The 23,467-nt window shown below is 33.3% G+C and overlaps 2 protein-coding genes, 1 long non-coding RNA gene and 1 pseudogene across 14 annotated transcripts; 2 read left to right on the top strand and 2 right to left on the bottom strand.

Annotated features, from left to right (window-relative positions):
* The first annotated feature begins 2,233 nt into the window (after nt 1-2,233).
* On the top strand, nt 2,234-4,246 carry LOC102581876 (zeatin O-glucosyltransferase-like; annotated as a pseudogene).
* Nucleotides 2,920-11,240, bottom strand: LOC102580297 (zeatin O-xylosyltransferase-like). Of its 12 annotated transcripts, XM_015310432.1 has the most exons (6): nt 10,618-11,240; nt 9,848-9,909; nt 9,489-9,708; nt 6,031-6,150; nt 4,336-5,366; nt 3,214-3,288 (listed from the first exon to the last, which is right to left on the bottom strand). In XM_015310432.1, exons 4-5 carry the CDS (start codon nt 6,143-6,145, stop codon nt 4,351-4,353), a joined length of 1,131 nt encoding a protein of 376 aa, XP_015165918.1. In that variant the 5' UTR covers nt 6,146-6,150; nt 9,489-9,708; nt 9,848-9,909; nt 10,618-11,240; the 3' UTR covers nt 3,214-3,288; nt 4,336-4,350. The 12 variants fall into 12 exon arrangements, 11 of the variants coding, with proteins under 11 accessions (XP_015165915.1, XP_015165916.1, XP_015165918.1 ...); XM_006351237.2 differs by lacking the exon at nt 9,848-9,909; XM_015310431.1 differs by having other exon boundaries at nt 9,489-9,909.
* Nucleotides 11,241-11,684: 444 nt separating this feature from the next.
* LOC102582204 (transmembrane protein 19) lies at nt 11,685-17,526 on the bottom strand. Its single transcript, XM_006351238.2, has 5 exons — nt 17,283-17,526; nt 17,080-17,193; nt 13,295-13,517; nt 12,675-12,923; nt 11,685-11,995 (listed from the first exon to the last, which is right to left on the bottom strand). The coding sequence occupies exons 1-5, from the start codon at nt 17,426-17,428 to the stop codon at nt 11,864-11,866; spliced, it is 864 nt and encodes a 287-aa protein (XP_006351300.1). The 5' UTR covers nt 17,429-17,526; the 3' UTR covers nt 11,685-11,863.
* A 2,229-nt stretch (nt 17,527-19,755) lies between these two features.
* On the top strand, nt 19,756-21,891 carry LOC107061336 (uncharacterized). The gene is made up of 2 exons (XR_001473924.1): nt 19,756-20,387; nt 21,749-21,891. It is a non-coding gene; the product is annotated as an uncharacterized lncRNA (long non-coding RNA).
* The last annotated feature ends 1,576 nt before the right edge of the window (nt 21,892-23,467 follow it).

Here is a 23,467-nt window from a genome sequence, read left to right on the forward strand (position 1 = left end):
GTATAATTTATGTTTGTCAACGATTTATACAAACGAGAGGCTAACAACAATTTATACAAATGGTCTGCCAGCGAAATTATACAATTCTGAAGAGGAGCCAACAAATTATACAATTGCTTCTTTTTGTATATATGTATAGCGAAATAGACAGCTTTTAATTGTATATGTATAGCGAATTATACATATTTATGTTTGCTATGGAGCGCAATTATGCAAACTTTGCTATAGCATACAACTATGATTTTTTTGTTTGGTATATGTGAAAGTTACTCTTTCTTAAACTACTACTCCATAAATGTAAAAATATGTGTAGATGTGCCCCCTACATTATTTTTTTTATTTTTTTTTAACTCTCTAAATTTTATTATTGTCTCCTTAATAACACTAGTAACTCCAACAAATAATGGATTAAAATATACGTATTTGGTTTAATAAACAATATTTTTCAAAAATTAATTTTTTTTTAATTTTTTTTTTACTTACACCTGACAGCTTTTTGCAATAATTTTTGTTGTGAGATCCGGTCAATATCGTGTAGCTAACCAATTTTTCCTCAAGAAAATGCTTTGTACTTTTGAATAATGTGACTATTGACAGCTTGTTTGAATGTGTTATCTGTTTTATTGCATTACTAGACATAGCCTAATATTTATTGAGTATTTTTTTATTTTAATTTATGTGATATAGGTAAAATTTAGAATATTAATGAAATTTTAATAGAATTTTTAGATATTTTAAGTTGTTAGTTACTTTTTGTTTGAGCAAATTTAATGTGAATAGGTCCATTAAGATATCTATAAATAAAGTATTTTTCATCATCATCATCGATCGTTGATTTTTTACTCAAAGTCTCAAAGTAGTTACAAAATATACCAAGAATTACCGACATTCAAAATAATAAAACTATAACTAAGGAATATGAATTTAAAACTAAAAGTCATAGCTAAAATGAGTCTCATAATTTTGAAAATATTATACACTACTTAAATTAAAGTAGAATAACAGAAATATTTTTTTAATTTTTTTTCTGAAACACGTTAAAGCAGGCACGTCGACGAAGACGTGTATGCTTCAACGTGAAGTTAAAACTAAAAGTCATAGCTAAAACGGATCTCATAATTTCGTAAATATTATACAGTAATTAAATTAAAGTAGAACAAAAGAAATAATTTTTTATTTTTTATTTTTCCAAATTGTGTCTGCTTCAGCGTGAAGTCTCTCTTATATAATAAGAGAATATATTGTTATTTTATAAATGATTTTTTCTATATATTTTTTAATTATTAGGTAAATTTTATTATATTTATATCATATTCTTAAATTTATTATTTAATGATGAAAATAATAATTTATATAACAACTGATTTAATAGTTGTTCGTTATCTTATTTTCCCTTTATTATACTTTTCTTCAACATTTATTCTCTTATTTGAAGAAATTTTGGAGTAACAATTTATAAATTTCAAGCTTGAACCTTAAAATTACTTATAGATATTTATATTAGAATAAATTACTGACATTTATTATACCTATATAACTCTTCTACAAATCTCGAGTAAATTTGAAATACTTTATATATCAAGCTACCTTTTTTTATTTTCTTATTCTAGGTGTGGAAAAAAGTATGGTCAATATAAATACTAAATATTGTGTGGAAACAAAACAAAAAGTCAATTAGAATATATTTGATGCTATTTTTGAAATATTCAATGAAGCTAGAAGGTTGAACGACTAGGCAAGATGAGTGATTGATATAATATGTCTCTTATGTTGTAAACTTATGTCACCACTTACGTTTCAACATGACATTTTGATCCAAATTGGAAAAGAAAAAAAGAAAAAGACAATGGAATGTGATGAGAAGAAGAGAATCACTTTATTATTAATTAGAAATTTCAAGGTCAATTTCTAAGTATAAATAAAATCTTAATAGGGAGGACTTAGCCTTTAATGATTTTTATCCAATATAAATTCGGATTAATTTGGACCTCAATGTAATCATAATTTTCATTAAGAAGAGTCAAAATAAATTTTAAAAAAATGAAGAAAAATCTTATATATATTTACTGCTTGAGTAATAAAGTGGAACCTTCCTTCACAATCGATTAAAAGGAAAGTCATTCAAAGATATTTGTTCAAATTTAATACCTGAAGACAGAATAATTCAACAAATCTAAGGAAACAAGTTCTAGACCTTATTATCTATCAATCAAGAAAGTAAAGAATAGAAGGTTTATACAAATCTGTCATTAACAATTTGAGGTGAACACATCTAATTGAAAATTTAATCCCAATCTCTTTGGAATAAGCTTTAAAATAGACTTGACTTAAGTCAACAAAAGAGCTCAAAGCTCAGATATTTAACAAAAAAAAAATAGACTCAACTTCGAGGAATCTTCCTACAAAGACTTTTATGAATAGAGCTTTTCCATAAGCAATATTCTTTTTTTATTTCACTTCGTTCTAGAAATCTGATCTCGTCACATCGAGCGATGGGAAAGAAGAGAAGGGTAAAAAAAAAACATTGCTATGTTCCTAGGAAAATTCCCATAACATTTATACAACTTGTCAATAGCAAATTAGCTACCAACAACTAGCACCATTAAATACCCCAATACTACATACTCATAATTTACCAAAAAATTATAATATGGTCAAACTTAGCAATGTTGAGGTGGCCGTAGTGATGATTCCACTACCAACACAAGGCCATTTAAACCAACTCCTCCACCTCTCCCGCCTCATCTCCGCCTATCACCTCCCACTCCACTTCACCGGAACCACCACCCATCTCCGCCAAGCGAAAAATCGCGTCCAAGGATGGGACCCACTTTCCACATCCAACGTCAAATTCCACGAATTCTCAATCCCAAGTTACGAAACTCCACCTCCAAATCCAAATTCAACCACCAAATTTCCCTCCCATTTGATGCCCTCTCTTCTCGCCACGTGTCATCTCCGCCACCCGATTTCTTCTCTTTTACATGAACTTTCTAGAAATTACAAAAGAGTAATTGTTATTTATGATTCTTTAATAGCTTGGGTTCTTCAAGATGCTCCTTCTATACCGAATGTTGAGTGCTATAGCTTTCGTAGCATTTCAGGTCAGTCACGACTCAAACAAATTAGTGGCCTAAAGTCAGATTCAAATAACAGACTCACGTTATTAAACTTCTTCTAATAATTCTTTCCAGGTTTTACTATTTACTCATTCATCTGTGATGCTGCTGGAAGATTACCTGCTGATGCTGAAAATGAATTTCTGGAAAAAATTTCATCAATGGAAGGCTGCTTCACATCAGAATTTGCAGAATTCAGCAGAGTACAAACAGAGTTTAGGGAAATGGTTAATTCTGGTGATTTATACAATTCTTGTTATGAAATTGAAGGATTTTATCTTGATTTGCTAGCAAAAGAGAAAAGTGCAGGTAATAAACAATGGGCTGTTGGTCCATTAAACCCGCCGAAACTGTTTGATAAAAGAGATTCAAGAAAACCCCATAAATGTATCAAATGGCTGGATGAACAAGAACCAAACTCCGTCATATTCGCGTCTTTTGGGACAACGACTACACTTTCCGATGAAGAAATTAAAGAATTAGCGATCGGGTTGGAGAAAAGTGAGAAAAAATTCATATGGGTATTGAGAGAAGCAGATAAAGGTGACATTTTTACAGGGAAAGTAGAGAAGTTGAGTTACCAGAAGGGTATGAAGAAAAAGTGGAGAAAAGAGGGTTAATAGTGAGAGATTGGGTACCACAACTGGAAATATTGAGACACGAGTTGACGGGTGGATTCATGAGTCATTGTGGGTGGAATTCATGTATGGAGAGTATTTCAATGGGAGTGCCAATAGTTGCTTGGCCAATGCATTCCGATCAACCAAGAAATGCAATTTTGGTAACAGAGGTGTTGAAAATTGGAGTAGTATTGAAGGATTGGGCGATGAGAGACGAGTTGGTGAGCTCAGATGCAGTAGCAGAATGCGTTAAGGGATTGATGGATTCTGCAGAAGGAGATAAGATGAGACAGAGGGCTACGGAGTTGAGCAAATCAGTGGTGAATAGTGGTGGCAGCGGCAAAGAGATGGACTCTTTCATTGCCCATATTACAAGATAAAAAGATCCATTTTTGTACTAGTTGAGCTTGTTTCATGTTTTGTTACCCTGAATGTCTATTAGAATTTAAAGCAGTTTATATTATATACGGGCAACATATTTTTATACCATCGAAACAATTTAATCAATTATAACAGATCATTAGTTCATTACTCAATGTTTAACAACATAAGATATGGTTTAATACGATAGATTTGTTATTGTAGATCAACCTAACCTGATAAATGTGAACTCATCTGGTAATATGAGCAACAAAGGAATCCATCTCCTTGCGACTGGCGCCATTCATCACTGACTTCTTCACAGCACTGCTCAACTCTGTCACTCTCCGCCGCAGCTCCTCTCCTTCTGCAGAACCCATCAAATTTCTCACCACATTTTCAATTTTCGCAGCACTTACCAATTCATCTCGATTTTCCCAATCTCTCACAATGATCCCGATCTTCAGTACTTTTGTTATCAGCACAGTGTTCCTCGGCTGATCTGAATGGATCGGCCAAGCTGCCATTGGAACTCCCATTGAAATGCTCTCGATACATGAATTCCATCCACAATGACTCATGAATCCCCCGATTGACCCGTGTGCCAAGATTTCCAATTGGGGTGACCAATTTTTCTCTATAAACCCAACCCCCTTATCTCTAATTCTCTCTTCAAATCCTTCTGGCAAATCAAAATTACTTCCTCTTTCGACATTTTCAATATTATCCCCACCTTTTTTGTCAGCTCCTCGAAGAACCCAGATGAATTTTTGCTCACTTTGTTCTAATCCAAATGCCAGCTCGTTAATTTGTTCTTTCGATAATGTAGTTGTCGATCCAAACGAAACATAAATCACTGAATTTAGATCTTGCTTATTAAGCCATGAAAAACATTCATGAGTTTGTTCGGAGCTTTTTTTCTTTGAAATTTTCACTGGATTTAATGGACCAATTGCCCATTGCTTGTTTTCGCGTTGTACTTCCAGCAAATCAATGAAAACACCTTCGATTTCTTTACAAGAATTGTGTAGACCAACTGAGTAAAAATTCCTCGACTCGCGCTGCATCTTTATGTATTCTATGGTTTCGGAATCAAATGTATTTTCCCTTGGAGGAAGCTCCGCAATTATCTCAGCCACCGGAGACGGAAGTAGCTTTTTCGTAGTTTCACAGGCGAATGACAGAGCAGTGAACACAGAAATTGTATGGAAACAGTAGCATTCTGTATTGGGGATTGACACTGCATCTTGAACTACCCATGACATGCCTGCACAAAATTTGGTTCTTGAACTCATAATTTCAACTGATATACTAAACGGCTTAATTCCAATCACTCCTTCACGAATAGATGGGAATAAGGCCTTGCTACATACTGGTCAAGAAGAAAGAGAAGCCTCGAAATAAGAAAGATTTTTAGCAGAAATGACGTTCGATTTCTCATATGGTCACTCAACTAACAATTCTTATCTCAGAAAGTCATATTCTTTGGTGAATAAAGTTGAAATCAAGAAGTAATGCGACTTTTTGAGATAAATAACTCTTAGTTGAAACCATCTGAGATATCAACCCAAGAAATTCAAATATTTGTACCAAAAATCGCTCTGATACCTCCTAAAGTGAGATAGACATGTGCACTGGTAAAATAGCTGTCATTCGTGAGATTCTAATTGTATTTCTCCTAGTGTTGTTGCCATGATGCACTGGCTCTAATAGTTATTTTACAAGATCATTTTTTTGTTGAGTCATTTCATAATTGCTCATCATCTACTAATCTAGCTCCTAAAATATATAACATTCTTGATCCTTCCTTTTACTAATATACTCTTATTGAAATCATAAATAGGCTGTCTTTCTAAAAGAAGTAATGAAAGAGAAGCTCGAAATCAAAGCTAAATCCATCAAATTTAAATTTTGAATCCGTCTTTACATACCTGAGTCATTAATAACCACTGTCCTTCTATATGTACTCGAAACTTCCTGCAAAAACTCCCGAATTGGTTCACGAAGCAGCAAAATGGATGTGAAGAATGAGCCTATTTTCTCCATTACTGCTGCAGAAACAGAGGAACAAGAATCAGGAGGAACAGGTACAAGGTCATGAAATCGAATGGTCGGAAAATCAAGAATGTCCCAACCAGATAGCCGGAATTTCGCCTGTCGATTACTAGTACTAGTACCTAGGAAAAATACAGGAAGTTTGTAAGATGAAAGGATACGAGAAAGATTGAGAAGGGGATTGAGATGTCCTTGTTCTAAATATGGAACAATTACTATTGCTACTTGATATGTTTCTTCATTGTTCATTTGGTTGTGTTTTTTCAGATCAAAGAGGTCAGCCATTGAAGAGTTTTGAGGTTTTTGGTACTTTGTGTAATGACTATAAAAATGATCAAAAGTGGACAAAAGTAGTTGTTATATTATATAGGATGAAGCACATGATGTTGGAAGTATGTGTGAATTTAATTGACTGAAATACCCTCACTTAATCATCATTTCTTGGGTCCTCCACTTTAGTCCCTCAACTTGTGATCGTTTTCAAGGACATACATATGAACATCAAATAGTTGATCAATAATGCTACAGTATGATATCAAGAAAGTCAAGTCAAGCATTGTTTCATCCAATTAAGGATAACAGTCCACTCAAGGATTTCCCGTTCTCCATCAAATACCAAAATATACTTCATCCATCCACTTTTACTTGTTCATTTTTAACATATCAAGAAAAGATAATTTTTTTCCTCCACATTAATTACTTATTTTGCAAGATCTTACATTAACTAATATGAATATTGTTGTAAAATACTTATATTAATTATTACTTTCTTAAGAGGAGTGCAAAGTCCAAAATAGACCACAAGTAAAAAATGAACAAATGAAGAAATAAAATTTCTTTTGATCTCACAAATTGGACAAATAAACTGAACGACTATTTTTAATATAGGACCAAGTAATATGAAACGAAAACAGAGTGAGTATTTGATTTCTATCGTTACGCACCAAAAATGAAAATAATACTCCCTTCATTACATTTTACTTGGCTCCTATATCAAATAATTGTTTCATTTTATTTGCCATTTTTTTAAAAATCAAGAGAGTTTTATTGCTTTTTATCCATCTACACTTAAGATTAAATAACCGAATAAAATAATAGTAGTCAAATTTAAAGTTCCAAAACATCAATAATAAAATTAATTTAGTAAAATACACCTCTTATTAAAACTATCTTTTCAACATGAGTCTCGTAATATGAAAGGGGAGTAGTTATAAATTCATCTTTAATCGACGATTTTGAGTTTGAATCCCCAATATAAAGTCAATGTGGAATTTTCTATCCAAATTTAACCCTGATACAAATATTAAGCATTGAATAAGAAAAAAAGATTAAAAAAAAAACTCCTTCATTTCATATTACTTGATCGTTGTTGATCTGACATATCCTTTAAGAAAACATTAATTAGAGGTGTATTTTATTAAACTAATATTATTAATGATATTTTGAAAGTTTAAAGTTGACTATGATTACTTTATTATAGTTATTTAATACTAAGAATATGAAGAAAAATAACTCCTAATTTGCTAAAATACAACATAACCCGTAAAATCCCACAAGTAAAAAGAATATTGATTTACCTACCAGTTATCTTGACACCAACATGCTTGATAAATGACAAATATAATTTAACTTCACAGGTAGATGTAGGGAAAACAGATGGTTGCATCAATTGTGATCCACTAACTTTGCCTTGGATTTTTATTAGAATATTACTATGTTAGGTCCTAATTTTGCTCGGACTCAAGTACGGGTGTCCGATACGGATGCGGATTTAGAGGTCGGATTCTCTATGATCTAAATTTTTAGATTCGGTGATACGGATCCATTTCAAGATACAAGTGCAAGAATTCAGCTAAAAATAATTCAAATAACTAAAATAGAGTTATATAACTTATGTTACGAGATCTTATGTAGAAAACTTGAGGAGAATCCTGGAAGGCGATAAAAGGAAAGGGAGTGACAATAGCAATTTACATATACGAGGTATTCATTTTCTTCAATTTCACCTTAATTTTGTTTTGCGCACAAAAATCATTAAATTTGTCCAAAAATTTCTCCCTCAAATTTGGTCAGAGTACCAAAACTAGTTTGACCAGATCGGATACGAATTCCCACACACACACCACGTCGTGTCGACAAAGGTGCGACACCAAAAGTGAAGAGTCCGAGCAACTTAGGTTAGGTTAATATTAGAGATCACTTGAAGTAAAGAAGGATTTATATATAGTCACAACTTCTGGCTTGAAGAGAAAACCATGTGTTTTGAACAAAGAAATAAGAGGGGGACCGCATCTTTATAGACTAAATTTATGGGTATAAATTATATGATGCAGTTTCTTCAGATCCTTCCCAAACTTGACATGTTTTCTTCAAATACTTCCCAAACTATCAGTAGTCTTAATTACCCCGGACTTTGCTATTTGGTAGCCTTTACCACCTACACTACTGATAGTATAGGGGATCTAAAGAAAACACCCAAGTTTAGGATGGTTATTAGGTACTGTGCATTCGAAACAATTCCTTCATTCCCCGGCTTCCATCGGAACTAGGATAGTAATAATTATGTGGTGGCATCAGCTACAACAACATACCCAGTGAAATCCCACAAGTAAGATTTAGAGAGGATAGAATGTACGCAAACCTTACCAATACCTCGTGGAGGTAGAGAGGTTTGGTATCAGCAACATAAAAGCAAATAAGAGATTGATCTTTCCCATCCTGAGTAGTATTTTTACAATATCAGAAGTGCAGCATATTCACAAGCAGACAACATCAACAACAATTTCCTTAGTTCAAAATAACCAAACTGAAACTTTTAAAGCAGCATGTTAACAACAACAACCTAACAACTATGAAATCTTTACTAAGAGGCATCTTGTTTGTCCGACTATTATGATACCACCAAAGTGGTTACTCATCAAGGAACTAAGGGGTTGTTTGGTAGCTGTATTGGAGGTAAGTTACCCTTGTATTAAATCCTGCACAAGTAATACTTACCAAGTTCGGTAGATAGTTAAGAGACAACTTATTCATATAGTATTTGGTTTGCAATTTAGAAACCCTCGTGACACATACATGTATAGCTTATGAAGGAATTTATGAATTATTTTATGCGGGATAGAAGGTAGATAACTAATACCTGCATAGAATGATACGTAGATTTTCTCATAACTAATACCATGCATTATTAATACCTGCATAACTCTAACCAGCTATCAAACGGCCCTAGAGAATATGAGTTCTTCTCATTGAATTGGCAGCCTGCCATGCACATACATTTACAGCTAGAGTAAACAATATGAAAATTTGATCATCCATGGGAAGAGAGACTGACCATCAACAGTAGGCTTTTCCACAAAAGGTTTCCAAAAGCGGTTCCCATGACTTCAACAAAGTCATCTTCTTCAACAAAATAACCCAAATGCCAGCAAGGTACTTCTCTGTGAATGCAACCATACCTTGGCACAGGGATTCCAAACATCGCAAGACACTAGTATACTTTCCTCCGATCATGAAGAAGGTACTGTGGCTCCAATTCATTCACAAGGAAAGGCCTAAGACAGAGGAGATAATATAGCATCATAAGTTGTCCACGATGGCAAAGGTTTATATAATTGTGTTGGATATTTCTTTCCAACATTTACAGGGGATCAAAAAGAAGGTTCTGTTAAGATGCCAAATTATCATCATTACAAAAGATATTTATCCTTGGAGCTTCACCACTCAACAGCATCAGATCTTCTTGATCTTGGGACCTTGTGTATACAAAAGTAATATGATCAGACAGTGGGCATTATTACGAATACCAAACCTTCATCTGAGCAGAAAAGATTGCCAAACAGATCAACAATAATTTCTGGAAAATCCAGATTTGAAGGAGATATTAAGGAATACTAAAAAACAACACAGTTAAAGCAAAACGACTGTTACTTCCATTTTTTTCTAATTTCGTTTAAGTCTATCCTGCATTGTTTACTATCCCTGAACTCCTAACAAATGATTCAGATCTGCCAGCCAATCATTTATCGCTTGCCAAAAGAATAAATCACAAACAACAGAGTTTACCCTGACGCATAGTATATGTTGCTATCAAATTTGAGAAGCCAAAAGATAAAAAAGAGAAGGAGATTGACGATCAGTGACATCAAAAACTTTAAGCTTGCTGTTTATACATGTTCAGACAGACAATCTTGTGATTTTATATGGCTATAGACATTGGCTGAATTATAGCATCAATGTTGCATGCATGCTAACGAAATCCTCAAATTTACCAAAATCTTGCATAAGTAAATAAAATTTTCAGGACTCTTACAATCTCTAGTGCTAGCAGTTTTGGCGATGTCAGTCAAAAGATCATTTATGCATGTCAAAGTAGATATTCAGAGGCCAGAGAATGCCGCAAAAGAGAAAGCGAGCATGCCTGACAATGAAACTACATAGTGCAAAGGATGGATGGAACTTACTTTCTTAATGAAGCATATGCTTCTGCCTTCTTCAAAGGATATCCACTAAAATAGAAGACAATCAAGCAGTTGCACAACGACCAGCTTTCATAAAATATAAGAGTGATACACTGAAATATAGTGACATACAAGTGTATGTTGTATGAATGTAAAGTGTATTGTTGCATGCTTGTAAGTTGTATGTGTGACATTTTTGGGATGACTGTAAAGAGTATTAAAGTGTATTTAAGTTGATCTTGTATCCGCGCGATTTTCAGTTAGGCAGAGATATTGTAAGCGCGCAGATACAGTGTATTTCGCTTGTGTGCAGATACAAGATATCCGCTAAATTTGAAACAAATTGTTGCTACGTTTTGTAAATACACAAACTATCACTATGTTTCCTAATTAGGGACAAAACTATCGCTATCTATGAAATTTTCTCAACTTATAACCAAGAGCTAACCTCAGAGCCTCATTTGTACAATATGAACATATTGGTAGAAGAGAACATGACAACAAAAAGGGTAAAAAGAACGCATAACTCAACTGAAAATCATGAAAAGCAGCAAACAAAAGGTATGTGGAGCTATCCGTTAGAAGCAACGGCTACATGCAGGCAAAACAATCATTGCCACGGAGTTCACAATCAATTGTTTCTTCTTTCTTGTTTTGTTTTTATTTTCGTCATCCCCCCTTTATGTTTCTAGACATGAAAAAGGTATGTGGAGCTATCCATTAGAAGCAATGGCTACAAGCAGGCAAAACAATCATTGCCATGTAGTTCATAATAGATAGGACTGCACAGAAGAACAACAATGTTTTTAAAACTAAATGTTTGAAAGTTTATACATTGAAGTGCTACCATGAACCTGTCCTCTAATTCATGGTAGCACTTCAATGTATAAACTTTCAAACGTTTAGTTTTAAAAACATTGTTGTTCTTCTGTGCAGTCCTATCTATTATGAACTACATGGCAATGATTGTTTTGCCTGCTTGTAGCCATTGCTTCTAATGGATAGCTCCACATACCTTTTTCATGTCTAGAAACATAAAGGGGGGATGACGAAAATAAAAACAAAACAAGAAAGAAGAAACAATTGATTACTTTGAGATCAAAATGGCAGCATTGAGAAAAAATTCTCTCATTTAATCTCGATAGGGATTATGATACTTAGTAGCATTTATAGCATGAACATAATCCTCATTGTTGCTGGAAGATGATACAAAATACTACAGAATTCAAATTGAGCTGGGTGGATACATTCAGAAAATGTATAAGAAGGCAATGGAGGTTATAGCCGTTGTCAGCAATATTGATACGAGGTTCACTGCATTATTATCAAGGACAGTAAGACCAGATATTCTCTTCACAGTTGGTCCTGGCTTCCCAACCACCTGCAAGGTAAGATATCATGAAGTATGAAGCATCAATAACCTACATGGAAGAAGAATATCAAGTGTCCAAACTTTAAATTGTTGTTTTCTTTTTGTTACTCATTTGCTCGTTTGCACAATGAACTCAATATCCTTTTTTTCTCTATATCTTTTCTGCAGGTATGTCTTTGCTTTAAATATCACATACCATGTAAACTCAACAGAAACAGCTTCAATAATTAAAGTCAACCAAAGAGAACAGCTGTGTGCACAAAATTTTAGAAAAATGATAGGTTCCTGAACATACAGTAGACTGGCTTTATCTCTTCTTTTGGTTAAGTTATAAAGACCTTTAGTTTAGGTATGCAAAAGAAACTGCTTGTATTTTTACCAAATTCCTTTCAATTGCTAAAAGAGTAGTTTGATTGGATATCAGAGCACAAAGAATATTTACATAACTTCAAGAGCTTCTCAAATACCGATAAAATTATAGCCATGGAAACTCAGATCTGGACGAGAACCATCTTACACAAACATGGCATGGATTGCTTTTATGGTTTTAGAAAACATATTGACAGCCGTCTTCTACTTTTTCAGTTTTCTTTCACAGAGAAGAGGCGGTGGGGTGATCAGTTACTATGTACTATTTCTTGCGTAAACAAATCCACTTAGTTCTTTTAAGAGATAAACTATGGCTGACCTTCTTCCGAACAGAACAGAATCCACTGAATTGTAGTGTTGCTCCCAACAAAGAATCAATAACACTTCCACATACTCCAGCCAATGCAGAAAGTGGTATGACAAAAAGCTGCTTTACAGTCACATCAGATGTGCACTTTGTAGTGAAAAATCCCAGGACTACAAATGTCAATCCAATGACAGTGCCTGCTGCTGCTGCAGCCAAGAGTCCTGCTTTTGTCACTCCACCATTTGTACCCCTTCGAACTGTCTGATTTTAAGTACAAAGGAGAAATGAGAAACATAATCTCCTAATCTTGAACCGTCTGATAATAGTTCAAAAAGGGTCGAGATAAAGAATAATAAATTGATTATCATGAAAATCTTAAGGTAGTTATCATGTTTCCAAGCTTAAGTAGAGAAGAACTCGGCTTATTATGAGATTAGCTCATACTTGACTCTCAATAAACTAATTGAAATTCGCAAGGATGAAATAGATAAAGGGAAAGTTTTATCAGTTTATTTGACTCCTAATGAACACTAAAGATAAAAGACATTCTACAGTGTTTTCTCCTATGTATGAGGTGTCCGAATAAATGAAAAACTGAGGATTTAGCGGATGTCAAAGCTATGAATTCACACCTTGAAGTTTGTAATTAGTCGAGGCTCCTCATTACTAAGTATCCCAAGCTCTGAAGACCATGTGTCCCCATTGCAGCAGCAGAACTGACCAATGATACCACCAATTAAAGATGTTATCATGCGTGACTCTTTTGAATCCAGACATTTGTCCTCTGACCCAATCACTGTCCATACAGTCAGAACCAAAAGGGTTGCGATGCCACCATTGAAAAGGACTTGAATCCTGTAGACACAAATTAAAATACTAATGAGGAAAGCTAAAGCTAAGACCTCTCTCACATTACTTGTGGCATTTCTACAAGGTTACTGTGGTGTCCAATCACAAATTACAAAATACGTTCTGCGGAAATTACAACCATCTTGAATAAAGCGTCAGAATGGTAAAACAAACATATCCAACACATGTTGTACCTCCAGAAAAAATTCTTTTCCTCTATTCATATCCATAATGACTAGGTGAAGTTGTGAAGTTGTAAATTTATGATGTCAGGATATTATCACTTTTTGACAAATACAAGGGCTACAAAGAGCCATTCAGGAAAGTCTGCAACAAATGATGAAATTGGTAGAAAATATTGGTTTTATGGAAAGTTTGCAACAAATGACGAAATTGGTAGAAAATATTGGTTTTAATCACAGAGCACATAACGTCCTAATGTAAAAAAATTCTAAAAATGACTTAATATTCACATTCAAATAACTGTCCTCATGGCTCATAAGCACTCGAAATTTTTGAAGATGAGGTTTATGATTAAGTACCTTGTCATTGAAATGAAACAAAAAGCAAAAATTCTAATAGCAACAAAAAAAGGATAGGAGAAAGGGGAAATAATTCTAACTTGAATTCACATGAAACAATGAAAATTAAGATTTTGATTTCACATTATCCCAAGATGTAGCCCTTAACTTTAGAAAACAGGATTTCAAAATTGTCATCAAATTTACGGAGATGCAAAGAGAGCTTAACAGCAACAGATCAGTCTGTAGAATTAAAGCAAGTTGATTCTGATGCACAGGTTCACCATCTTAATCTCCCAATTATCCTTCATCAGGTAATTCTTTAAAGAGTTAATATCCAGATCTATTGATCTTTCACTACCACAAACAGAGAACATATGTTCTGCTACAGTTATTTGATTATTTAGCATCTTAAACAGGATAATGAACAGAACAGACCCTTGTGATAGGATAACAATATTGGCTCAAAAACCTGGAACCATTTCAGTTCTAAATCAAAATCTTTTCATGCGTTTTTTTTTACATGAAACTGTATGGGAAAAAAGAGAACAGATATATACTTGTATCACATACAACAAATTCATTTGAAGTGCTACTTGCATCACATAGAACACATTCATTTGAAGTGAAGGATCATTTCCTTAGGTCTTAAAAAGCAAAAACTAAAATATAAAAAGAAGAAAGGATAAGCATATCTTCATAGAATAAATCGAAAACTCAGATGGAGGTTTTGATCCAGAAACGAGATACCATCAAGAAAACTTTTCTCTAAGTGCAGAGGTTTAGGTTGCTGAATTTCTCAACACTGTGGACACCTTCAAAGGTGTATTCATAGTTAACAAGATTACAGGATGATGGATAAACCAAGCCATCATAATCCAAATTGGCCATTGAAGCAAACTTGGAAAAATAGGATACCTTACAAAGTATCATGTTTCATACGGCTATTGGCCAAGGAAGCAGCTTTGACTAAGGACAAAGAATTCAAAGGTACTAAAACTTATCCCAGGATTATTTTCTCTTATCCATCACACCAAACGACCCTAAGAGACATGTGGGATGAGGTGAAGAACAACTCAAAGAAAAAAGTGGTGAATGGAAGAAAGACCAAGTTTTGGAAGGATGAATGGCATGAAAAGGGCAATTTGGAAGCTCTATTCCCAGATATCTTCAATCTAGCTTTGTTCCAACAAAGGTCCATAGCAGAGCTATCGACACCACATTGGTGGAACTTTCTTTGAAACTGATAGGAAAATTACCTTTAGAAGGTAGCAAAATGACTGGAAAAAAATTATAAGAGTTGCTAAATTTCTTAACACTGTGGACACCTTTAATGTGCTTTCAGATTGGGGAGGATATATTATGGTGGAGTGGTAACAACAAAGGTGTCAAAATTAACAAGCTTACAAGATGATGGATCAACCAAGCCATCATAATCCACATTGGCCATGGAAGATAACTTGGAAAAATAGGATACCTTACAAAGTATCTTGTTTCATATGGTTATTGGCCAAGGAAGCAGCTTTGACTCAGGACAATGTGATGAAGAGAGGGATAACTTATGCTCTGGATGTTTATTTGTAAGGAAACATCTGAGACAGTGAACGATAGGGATGGGAAATGGGGCGGAGCAGGGCAGGTGCGGGGCAAACCCACATAAACCCGCAAAGATTTCGCCCCGCCCCGTGCCACAAAACCCGCCCCGCATAATTTATTATTGTTTTATTAAAAATATACCAGTTATCAATCTACTGAGTTGAAAAAACAAATGCAACTTCATAAAGAAACAAATTCAGTTGTCAATAATAAATTTACTAAAAGAAAATAATTGGAATTGGACAAGTAAAATTCAACTTCCATTTTGAATCAGGTTGTGCAAAATTCAACTGCATAAAGTACTGTCAACTACTTATAAATCCTTGATACATTAGCTATAACACCAAAAGATCCCAACTTTTTGCACAAACTACAACTTCAAAAAAAGAAAAATGCCAATCTCTATTAACATTTGATGTAGTTTTGTTGTAGTATTTTAGGTTTTACCCTTTCCTTTAATTAAGTTCAAAAGAAAAATTCACAACCCGTATATCCGCCCCACCCCGTATGAATTTTAAAATATATATTTTGTACCCGCATGAATTTAAAAAAATATATTTTGTACCCCCCCTGCCCCCACAAAAACTCTTATCTGCCCCGCCCCACAACCGCTCCACCCCATTGCCATCCCTAGTGAACCATATGATTCTACCCTGCAATTACACTCAGAAACTATGGAGAATATTTCTAAGTCTCAAAGGTATCTCCCCCCAGAGAATCATAGAGGTTCTGAAGAGTTGGGAGGAAGCAAGAGTACATGCTAAAAACAGAGATAGATGGAGAATTATCTACTTATTGTGACATGATACAAAGTTACTGAGTTAAAAATATAAAAAAAAAAGTGGAGAACAAACAACAACAAACCCAATGTGTTTCCACAAGTGGGGTCTGAGACCGGGTAGAATGTACACAAACCTTACCCCTACCTTTAAGAAGGTAGAGAGGTTTCCAAAAGACCCTTGGCGGAGCAAAGGTGAAAAAGTGACAATAGCAACAAACGGAGAAACCAACAAGATAATAAGACACACAAACAATAGGTAGTGATAGTAATCTAAAAATAAAAGGGAAAAATGAATAATAGTCTGGACAAAAGGAACATTAACTTTAAAAAAGGGCAATCCGATACACTAAAGCTCTTGCTATGTGCAGAGCCCAGGGAAGGGTCGGACCACAAGGATCTATTGTACACAACATTATCCTGCATTTCTACAAGAGGCAAGGACCTATTATACGCATCATTATCCTGCATTTCTACAAGAGGCTATTCCTACAGCTTAAACCTATAACAAGGAGGTCACATAAAGGCATATTTACCGGTTACTCCAAAGATCCCCTTCAAAAGGAAGCATTTACTACAACGAAATAATACTATAATCTAAAGTACAAAAAACACCATATAAATTGATTTTCATGATAGAGCTATATTCAAAGAGTCAAAATCAGAGCAGTACCAATCGCGTTGACCGCCCTCTTTGAATTCAGCATCAATTTTCCTTTTCCTATCTTCTCCAAACTTGGTAAACTTTGAAGAAGAAAAAAAGAACACCAGCAGCATCGCTCCAAACCTAATGAAATCAATCACATGAATCAGAAATCATAAAAACGAAATCAATCAAAAAACTAAGAATAAAGTACCTAAGCAAATGCAGCAGACCTGTAGTTAACAGCGAGGTGAATAAACATCACAATGACTCCAGCAATGGCTCCGGACAAGCTGAGTGACTTGCGCTTGTAAGATCTAAACGCGATCACTGATGAGAGAAGCGCAGCCACCGCCGGTTGAATCAAATGCTTCTCCATTTTTCACCTGAAATGTTCACCGGCCGGCAACTACTACTTTTTCCGACTGATGGGGAGAGTTTTGTGGGGGGTTTGAAGTGTGTGTTTTGAGAATTTATATTTGTTGTTGAGTGAGCTTATTTTGACTGAATTTTTTTATTATTATTTAATTAGGGGCTCAAAAGGCGGAAAATTAGAAAGGGGATTAAAAAGTAATCTAATAAGATTTCTTTATTTTGACTCGATTTTAAAAAAAATATATATTTTACCTTGGGGGTTTGGAAGGCGGAAAATGGGAAATGTGATTACAAGCAATGAAGTTACTAAGATTGTTTTACTTTGACGCGATTCTTTTTTTTAATAATTATTTTAAATTGGGATCAGAAAACGGAAAATGGGAGAGGGGATTAGAAAGCAATCAAAGTAATATGATTGCTCTACTTTGACTGAGTTCTTTTTTATTAATGAGGGGATTGGTTGGCGAAAAATGAGGGAACGGTTATAAAGTGATCGAGATTATTTTACTTTGACTGAATTTATCTTAATTACAATGCGGAATCAAATATTTATGACTAATTTCCTCAATATTTATCATTTCTTGCCGTCAAATATTCTATTACTTCCTTCGTTTAAATGCATTTGTCATATTTTTCTTTTTAGTGCGTCAAAATTAATGTTTCTTATTAGTTCGAACCTTCCACATAATTGTAAAATCACAAGATTAAAAAATATTTTAGTAAAAAATTTATATCTTTAGTTTAAAACTAAAAGATTTTAAGAACCTTTTCATTTATATAATTTCATATCAAAATAAAATACGATAAATAAATTAAAATAGAAGAAATATCATTTTACTTTCTTTTTGGGTCAACAATTCTCTTGTTGTGTTCCAATTTTTGTCCGATGTCTGGTCTTTATTTGTGTGCCAATGTTGATTTTGTAATACTTCGAAAAGTTGATATATTTTTAAAATAGTTCTTACATAAAGTTTAAAGATATAACAATGTCTTTACCTAATGTAGTTTAAAAATTCAATTTCAATAAGGTATAAAAAGTAGGTTATTCGATACATCGTATAATAATAAGATAGTAAAATATTTGATTGAGACACACAAAAACATCTTAGTATACTAAACCAGCAACATATAGAATTAATGAGCTTATACCCAAAGACTATATCCACGAACGAATTAGCAAAATTAATGTCTACTCAATTATATATATCTTTGAAAAATCCTTATAGTATTATTTTTTAAAGTCTTTAAATTATTAAGATGAACCCGCTGTAAGGAAATGTGAGATTGTATTAGGTACGAAGATTGAATATATTTTTCGTCATCTCAAAATGAAAGTGGACTTCAGATGCTAGCATTGACATATATTGGTTAATTCAGTCATTTTAAATGCTCAATGATGTTGGTAAAATTTTGTGTAACTACATGCAAAGAAAAAAAAAATAGGGATGGCAACGAAACGGAGTGAGTTAACAATTTTATGGGTGTGGGGCGGAGCGGTGGGTTTAAATATTTTTTTTTTAATATTTTATGCGGTACGAGGCAGGTCACGGCTCATGGGTTTGGAAAAAATCTTTTAAATTCGTGAATTTATAACTACAAATTATGCTATGGAGGGTGGATTGAAATCTTAACAATCTTGCGTGGATTTGCCTCGTAACCACCCGCCCCGTCCCATTTTTCATCCCTATTTACATATGCATGCTTATGAACTTTTCATTTGAATCGTTTTGAGGTAATACTCAAAAAAAATTGTGAATAACTTCAACAATAAAGATAGTAACTGTTGACACCCAATTTTGGACCTCCACAATATAGATTAATCATCGAGCTTCTTAAATTCCAAACGATTTGAAATAATTAGTTTTTATAAAGTTCAAAATATTTTTCAAGTTACTTTTAATTAAGTTTATCATTTTTATAATTTTTAAGTAATACATATGTTTTATATAAATTTGTATATAATTAGTATATTTATAAATATTAGAAAATCATCTAAAAAAAAGGGGTTTTGTTTTGTTTGAATATTTTACTAATTAGTTTAGTCATACAATAGTTTATATTTTTAAGTTAATTATTTTATTTCGTTAAGATTAAGAAGCTTGTTAATTAATTAATAATAATTCATCTTATTTTAAATTTTGCCTAAATTAACCAATTACACCAATACAATTCATATGGTTATTTTCTCAATTCAAATTGACCACAATTTGGTCCAAATTGCTACCATCAAATCCAATCCTCTTGGCCCATCATATTCCCAGCCCATTTCCTACAAAATTAAAGACAGAAACCCATCAGTCCATACCCATACAATTTCAAGCAATACAACATACGGCAAACCAAAATCAACCGACCGACCCCAGTACATTTTTCTTCTTCTTCTTCCAGCAACTCTCCAAACGAGAACAGCAACCAAAACAAACCCAGTCCAGCGTACCAGGCGACCCGAAGTCCAGCAGCCTCGCGCGTGTTCTTCCCACTCTAATCGCTCGATGCGTTCTCTCTCTCCCCTTTCGTACCAGAACGTTAGAGAGTCATCCGACGTGTCTCCATCTCCTCGCTCGTTCATCCTTCCTCCAAAATCGGACGGCTCCCTTCTTTAATCCGTTGAGAATGGTACGAATTCCAGTCGTTCGACCTTATCCTTTGAGAGTAATTCGAATTTGAAATTCGAAATGGAATCCGGTTTCCCCCCTTTTGAATTCCAATTTTTCCTCTTATAAATATCCATCTCTTTTACTGTTTTAGAGGGTTTTTTTTGGGGGGGGCTTCCACTGATACAGAGAAATAGCTTAAAGGAAAATATATAAAAATACATACGAAACACACTTCAAAGTAGAGAAGATAACTGATTCGAACTCCGGTTCCTATCTTGTTCGATCAAAAAGCTTCTCGAAAGCTCTTTGATTGTGGTGGTGGAAAGCTTTTCAACTCGTCGTCTCAGTTCCGCTGCTCCTAAGAAGGTAATGCTTTTGTTTTTTTCTCCTTTTGTTACAGCTTCTCTTTGCGTTCTAGATTTTGTTTCGTGCTATGTAGAATCTCATCGCCTAGTGAAGTAGTCGTTGTTTACGCTCGTTTCAAGTATTACTTAGTTTGAAGTGTTTTTCTCTTGTGCTTTCAGGCTATTTCTTGTTTGGCCCCGATCTTTAGCTTAGTGCCTTGCTTGTTTATATGTTAGTTGCTACACATCTTTGACCACTGGTTTTACAAGAAAAGTGTAATTTCAATATATATGTTTGCTTTGGCCTCTTTATGTGATTAGGATGTGGAAATCAGTGTGTGATTGGTGATAAACCTCTGTAAAGAACCATTGGTTTGTTCTCTTCGGTTTTCCGATTCTTTTTTCTTCTTGTTGATTAAGCGTTAGACTTCCTAAATATCTGGTATCTTTTGCTAGCTTTCTTGTTACTTGTGACGTCCTCGGTAGGCTGTGTGGTTAAATAGCCATGGTTTCATAGGTTTATATAATTTTCATATTTGTCACCTAATTTATCCCTTGCTTCTCTTAAACTTAAAGAGTTAAAATTCATCCTTTGTATTTAGTGTGAGTGTTGTTTTGACATGATTTTATTTTCAATCACTTGTTCATGCTTATTTCTAGATTAATTAGCTTAAATATGCTTACTGTTGTGAGGTTTTGTTTCACTTCAATTTTAATTACTGAGAATAATGATTCAACAGTATAGAACTCGACTCAATTTGTTACGGCTTGTTTCGTTAAAGTCTAGTTCTAGTAATTAAGCCTTAAGATCCCATTTATCCTTAGATATTTGGTAACTATATGTTATTTTGCTATTTTATGATCAAAGTTTAAATGATCCTAATCCCAATTGTGCATGCCGTTTTTTTCCATGTGATCACTGTCCCCCTCCCCTCTTTTTTATATGTAAATTTATTTTATTTATTTATCACATTCATTTAGTGTTATCTTGTCATGTGAGGTTAGATTAAATCTAAGTGAAGATTACTTAAGAATGGTGTGTATTCCTTTGTCATTCTTATAAAACCATGGTATAGTAAACTAAGCACATGTATTTTTGCCTTATTTCTATTTTTATGTGTCTTGGTTGCATTATATAGATTTAAAGTATGCTCTATTATTAATCTTTATCTCGTTTCATTCTTTTCCATGTATGAACCGGCTCTTCCCGAGTCTCCACTCTTTGATCTTGCATTTCGTTGATTGGGCCCTAGAGGCCCAATTCTATCTTCTATTGAGTCAGCCAACAGGAAACGAAAATAAAAAGGGGTTGGAAATCGAATTTCAGATTTCGAAAAGGCCCAAAAGAACAATGATATACAGGTTGATAAATTGAAATTGCAGGCTGGAATGTGCAAAAAATGCAGGCGTACAGGACAGGTGGTGCAAAAAGTGGCCAGAGGCCCAAATTTGGATATTCCTTTCCCTGCTCTTATTGTTTTATTGTATTTAACTAACACATTTATTTGATCTTTGGTTTAACTTAATTAATTCCCCGAAGACAGCCGTCTCTCTTTATATTCAAAGTTAAATATTTGTTTTTTTTCTTATGTATTTTATTTACTATTTAGCTCTATTTTAATATTAGTCATGTCAAAACTCAAGTTATTTCCCCTTTAAAAAATTCTCCTTTAGTCCATTTCCCCTTGAGATAAATAAAATGATAAAAATAATAATAGTAATAAATAAATAAAAAAAATAAGTCCTTTTATTTAGTCAAAAATTCAAAATTATTTAAAAGAAAATGAGTTATTTTACTTAGTTAAAATTTCAATAATTAGTTAAAATAAAATGAATTCTTTACTTAGATTAAAATATTAATTAGTCAAATCGTCGGTCAACCGCAAGTTAGTGGGCATTTCGAGGGCCTAAGACCTTTCTCGGGAATGTACATTTGAACTCGAACCCTTTTTCAATTGATTTTATCTGTTTAAATCTTTTGGAAACCTTAGGTTTTTTCTTGATTTTTATTAAAAAATCAAGTGGCGACTCTGTCCTTTTTGAAATTCGATTTCTCTTAAATCATAAGTTTAATCGATTTTTTGAAAACTAAGTCATTTTTCCTTGTATATATAATTTTAAATAAAACAGTAACTTCATGGAGATTAAAAGACTAAACAATCACACAGAATTGTGGTAGAATGATAAGTACTTTTGTCGAGACAAGGCAAAGGCAAAGAGGAATTTCGCTTAGAAAACCCAGTCTCAAGAGGCAAATTTCCCTATGTTCAAATGTTAATTCATGAAGGGTTATGTGTCCATCGAAAGTTTTCTTCTTCTTTTTAGTCTTTCCTCGTAATGAATGAAAGGTGAAAGGTAGGGCACGATTTCGATCAAGGTTTAATTTAAAATGATATCAAACTCTTAGTAACCCTATTGAAAGGAGGAAAAATCCTTTTGGCCATAAAAATTTGGCCATAATTTGGCCAGAATGAAAAAAGACATGTTCACACTATAAACTAGTTTATTTTTGGACATTTTTACCATTTAACTTAAATATTAAATATATTCTTCAATTATGTTTCCAATACATTGAAAAAGATTAATGAGATTAATTATTGATGATTTCATAGTTAAACATGGGAAAGGAACCAAAAAATTCACCAAAGAAAACATAACTCTCATCCACTCTTCTCACTTGAAATTTTCAAGATCTAAAAAAATAAAAATAATATATATATATATACACATTACAGTAGTAGTAAAAAAATAAAAAAATATATCTCTTTTTCAATTTCAAAATTTTCCCCGTTTTACTTCTTTTTTTTTGTTTATTTATTTTCCATTTCTTATTTCTTAATGATAAGAAAATTTTTGAAAAGTATAAAAGAGAGTAAAGTGTAGATTATCTATTTAAATTTATAATTTCTAATCGTGAAAAGATAATTTATATCTAAATTTAAATATTAAAAATTTATATCAACAACACTCAAAAATAAAATCTAAAATTGACCGAGTTGGCTAAACAATTACTCTTATTTATTTAAAGGAGTTGTTGTTACGCATTGATTTTCTAGAAAAAAATTAATGATAAAATATATTTTATCCAATTATACTCAGAAT

The sequence above is a fragment of the Solanum tuberosum genome, unplaced genomic scaffold, assembly GCF_000226075.1.
Source record: "Solanum tuberosum cultivar DM 1-3 516 R44 unplaced genomic scaffold, SolTub_3.0 scf00129, whole genome shotgun sequence".
Classification (NCBI taxonomy): Eukaryota; Viridiplantae; Streptophyta; class Magnoliopsida; order Solanales; family Solanaceae; genus Solanum; species Solanum tuberosum.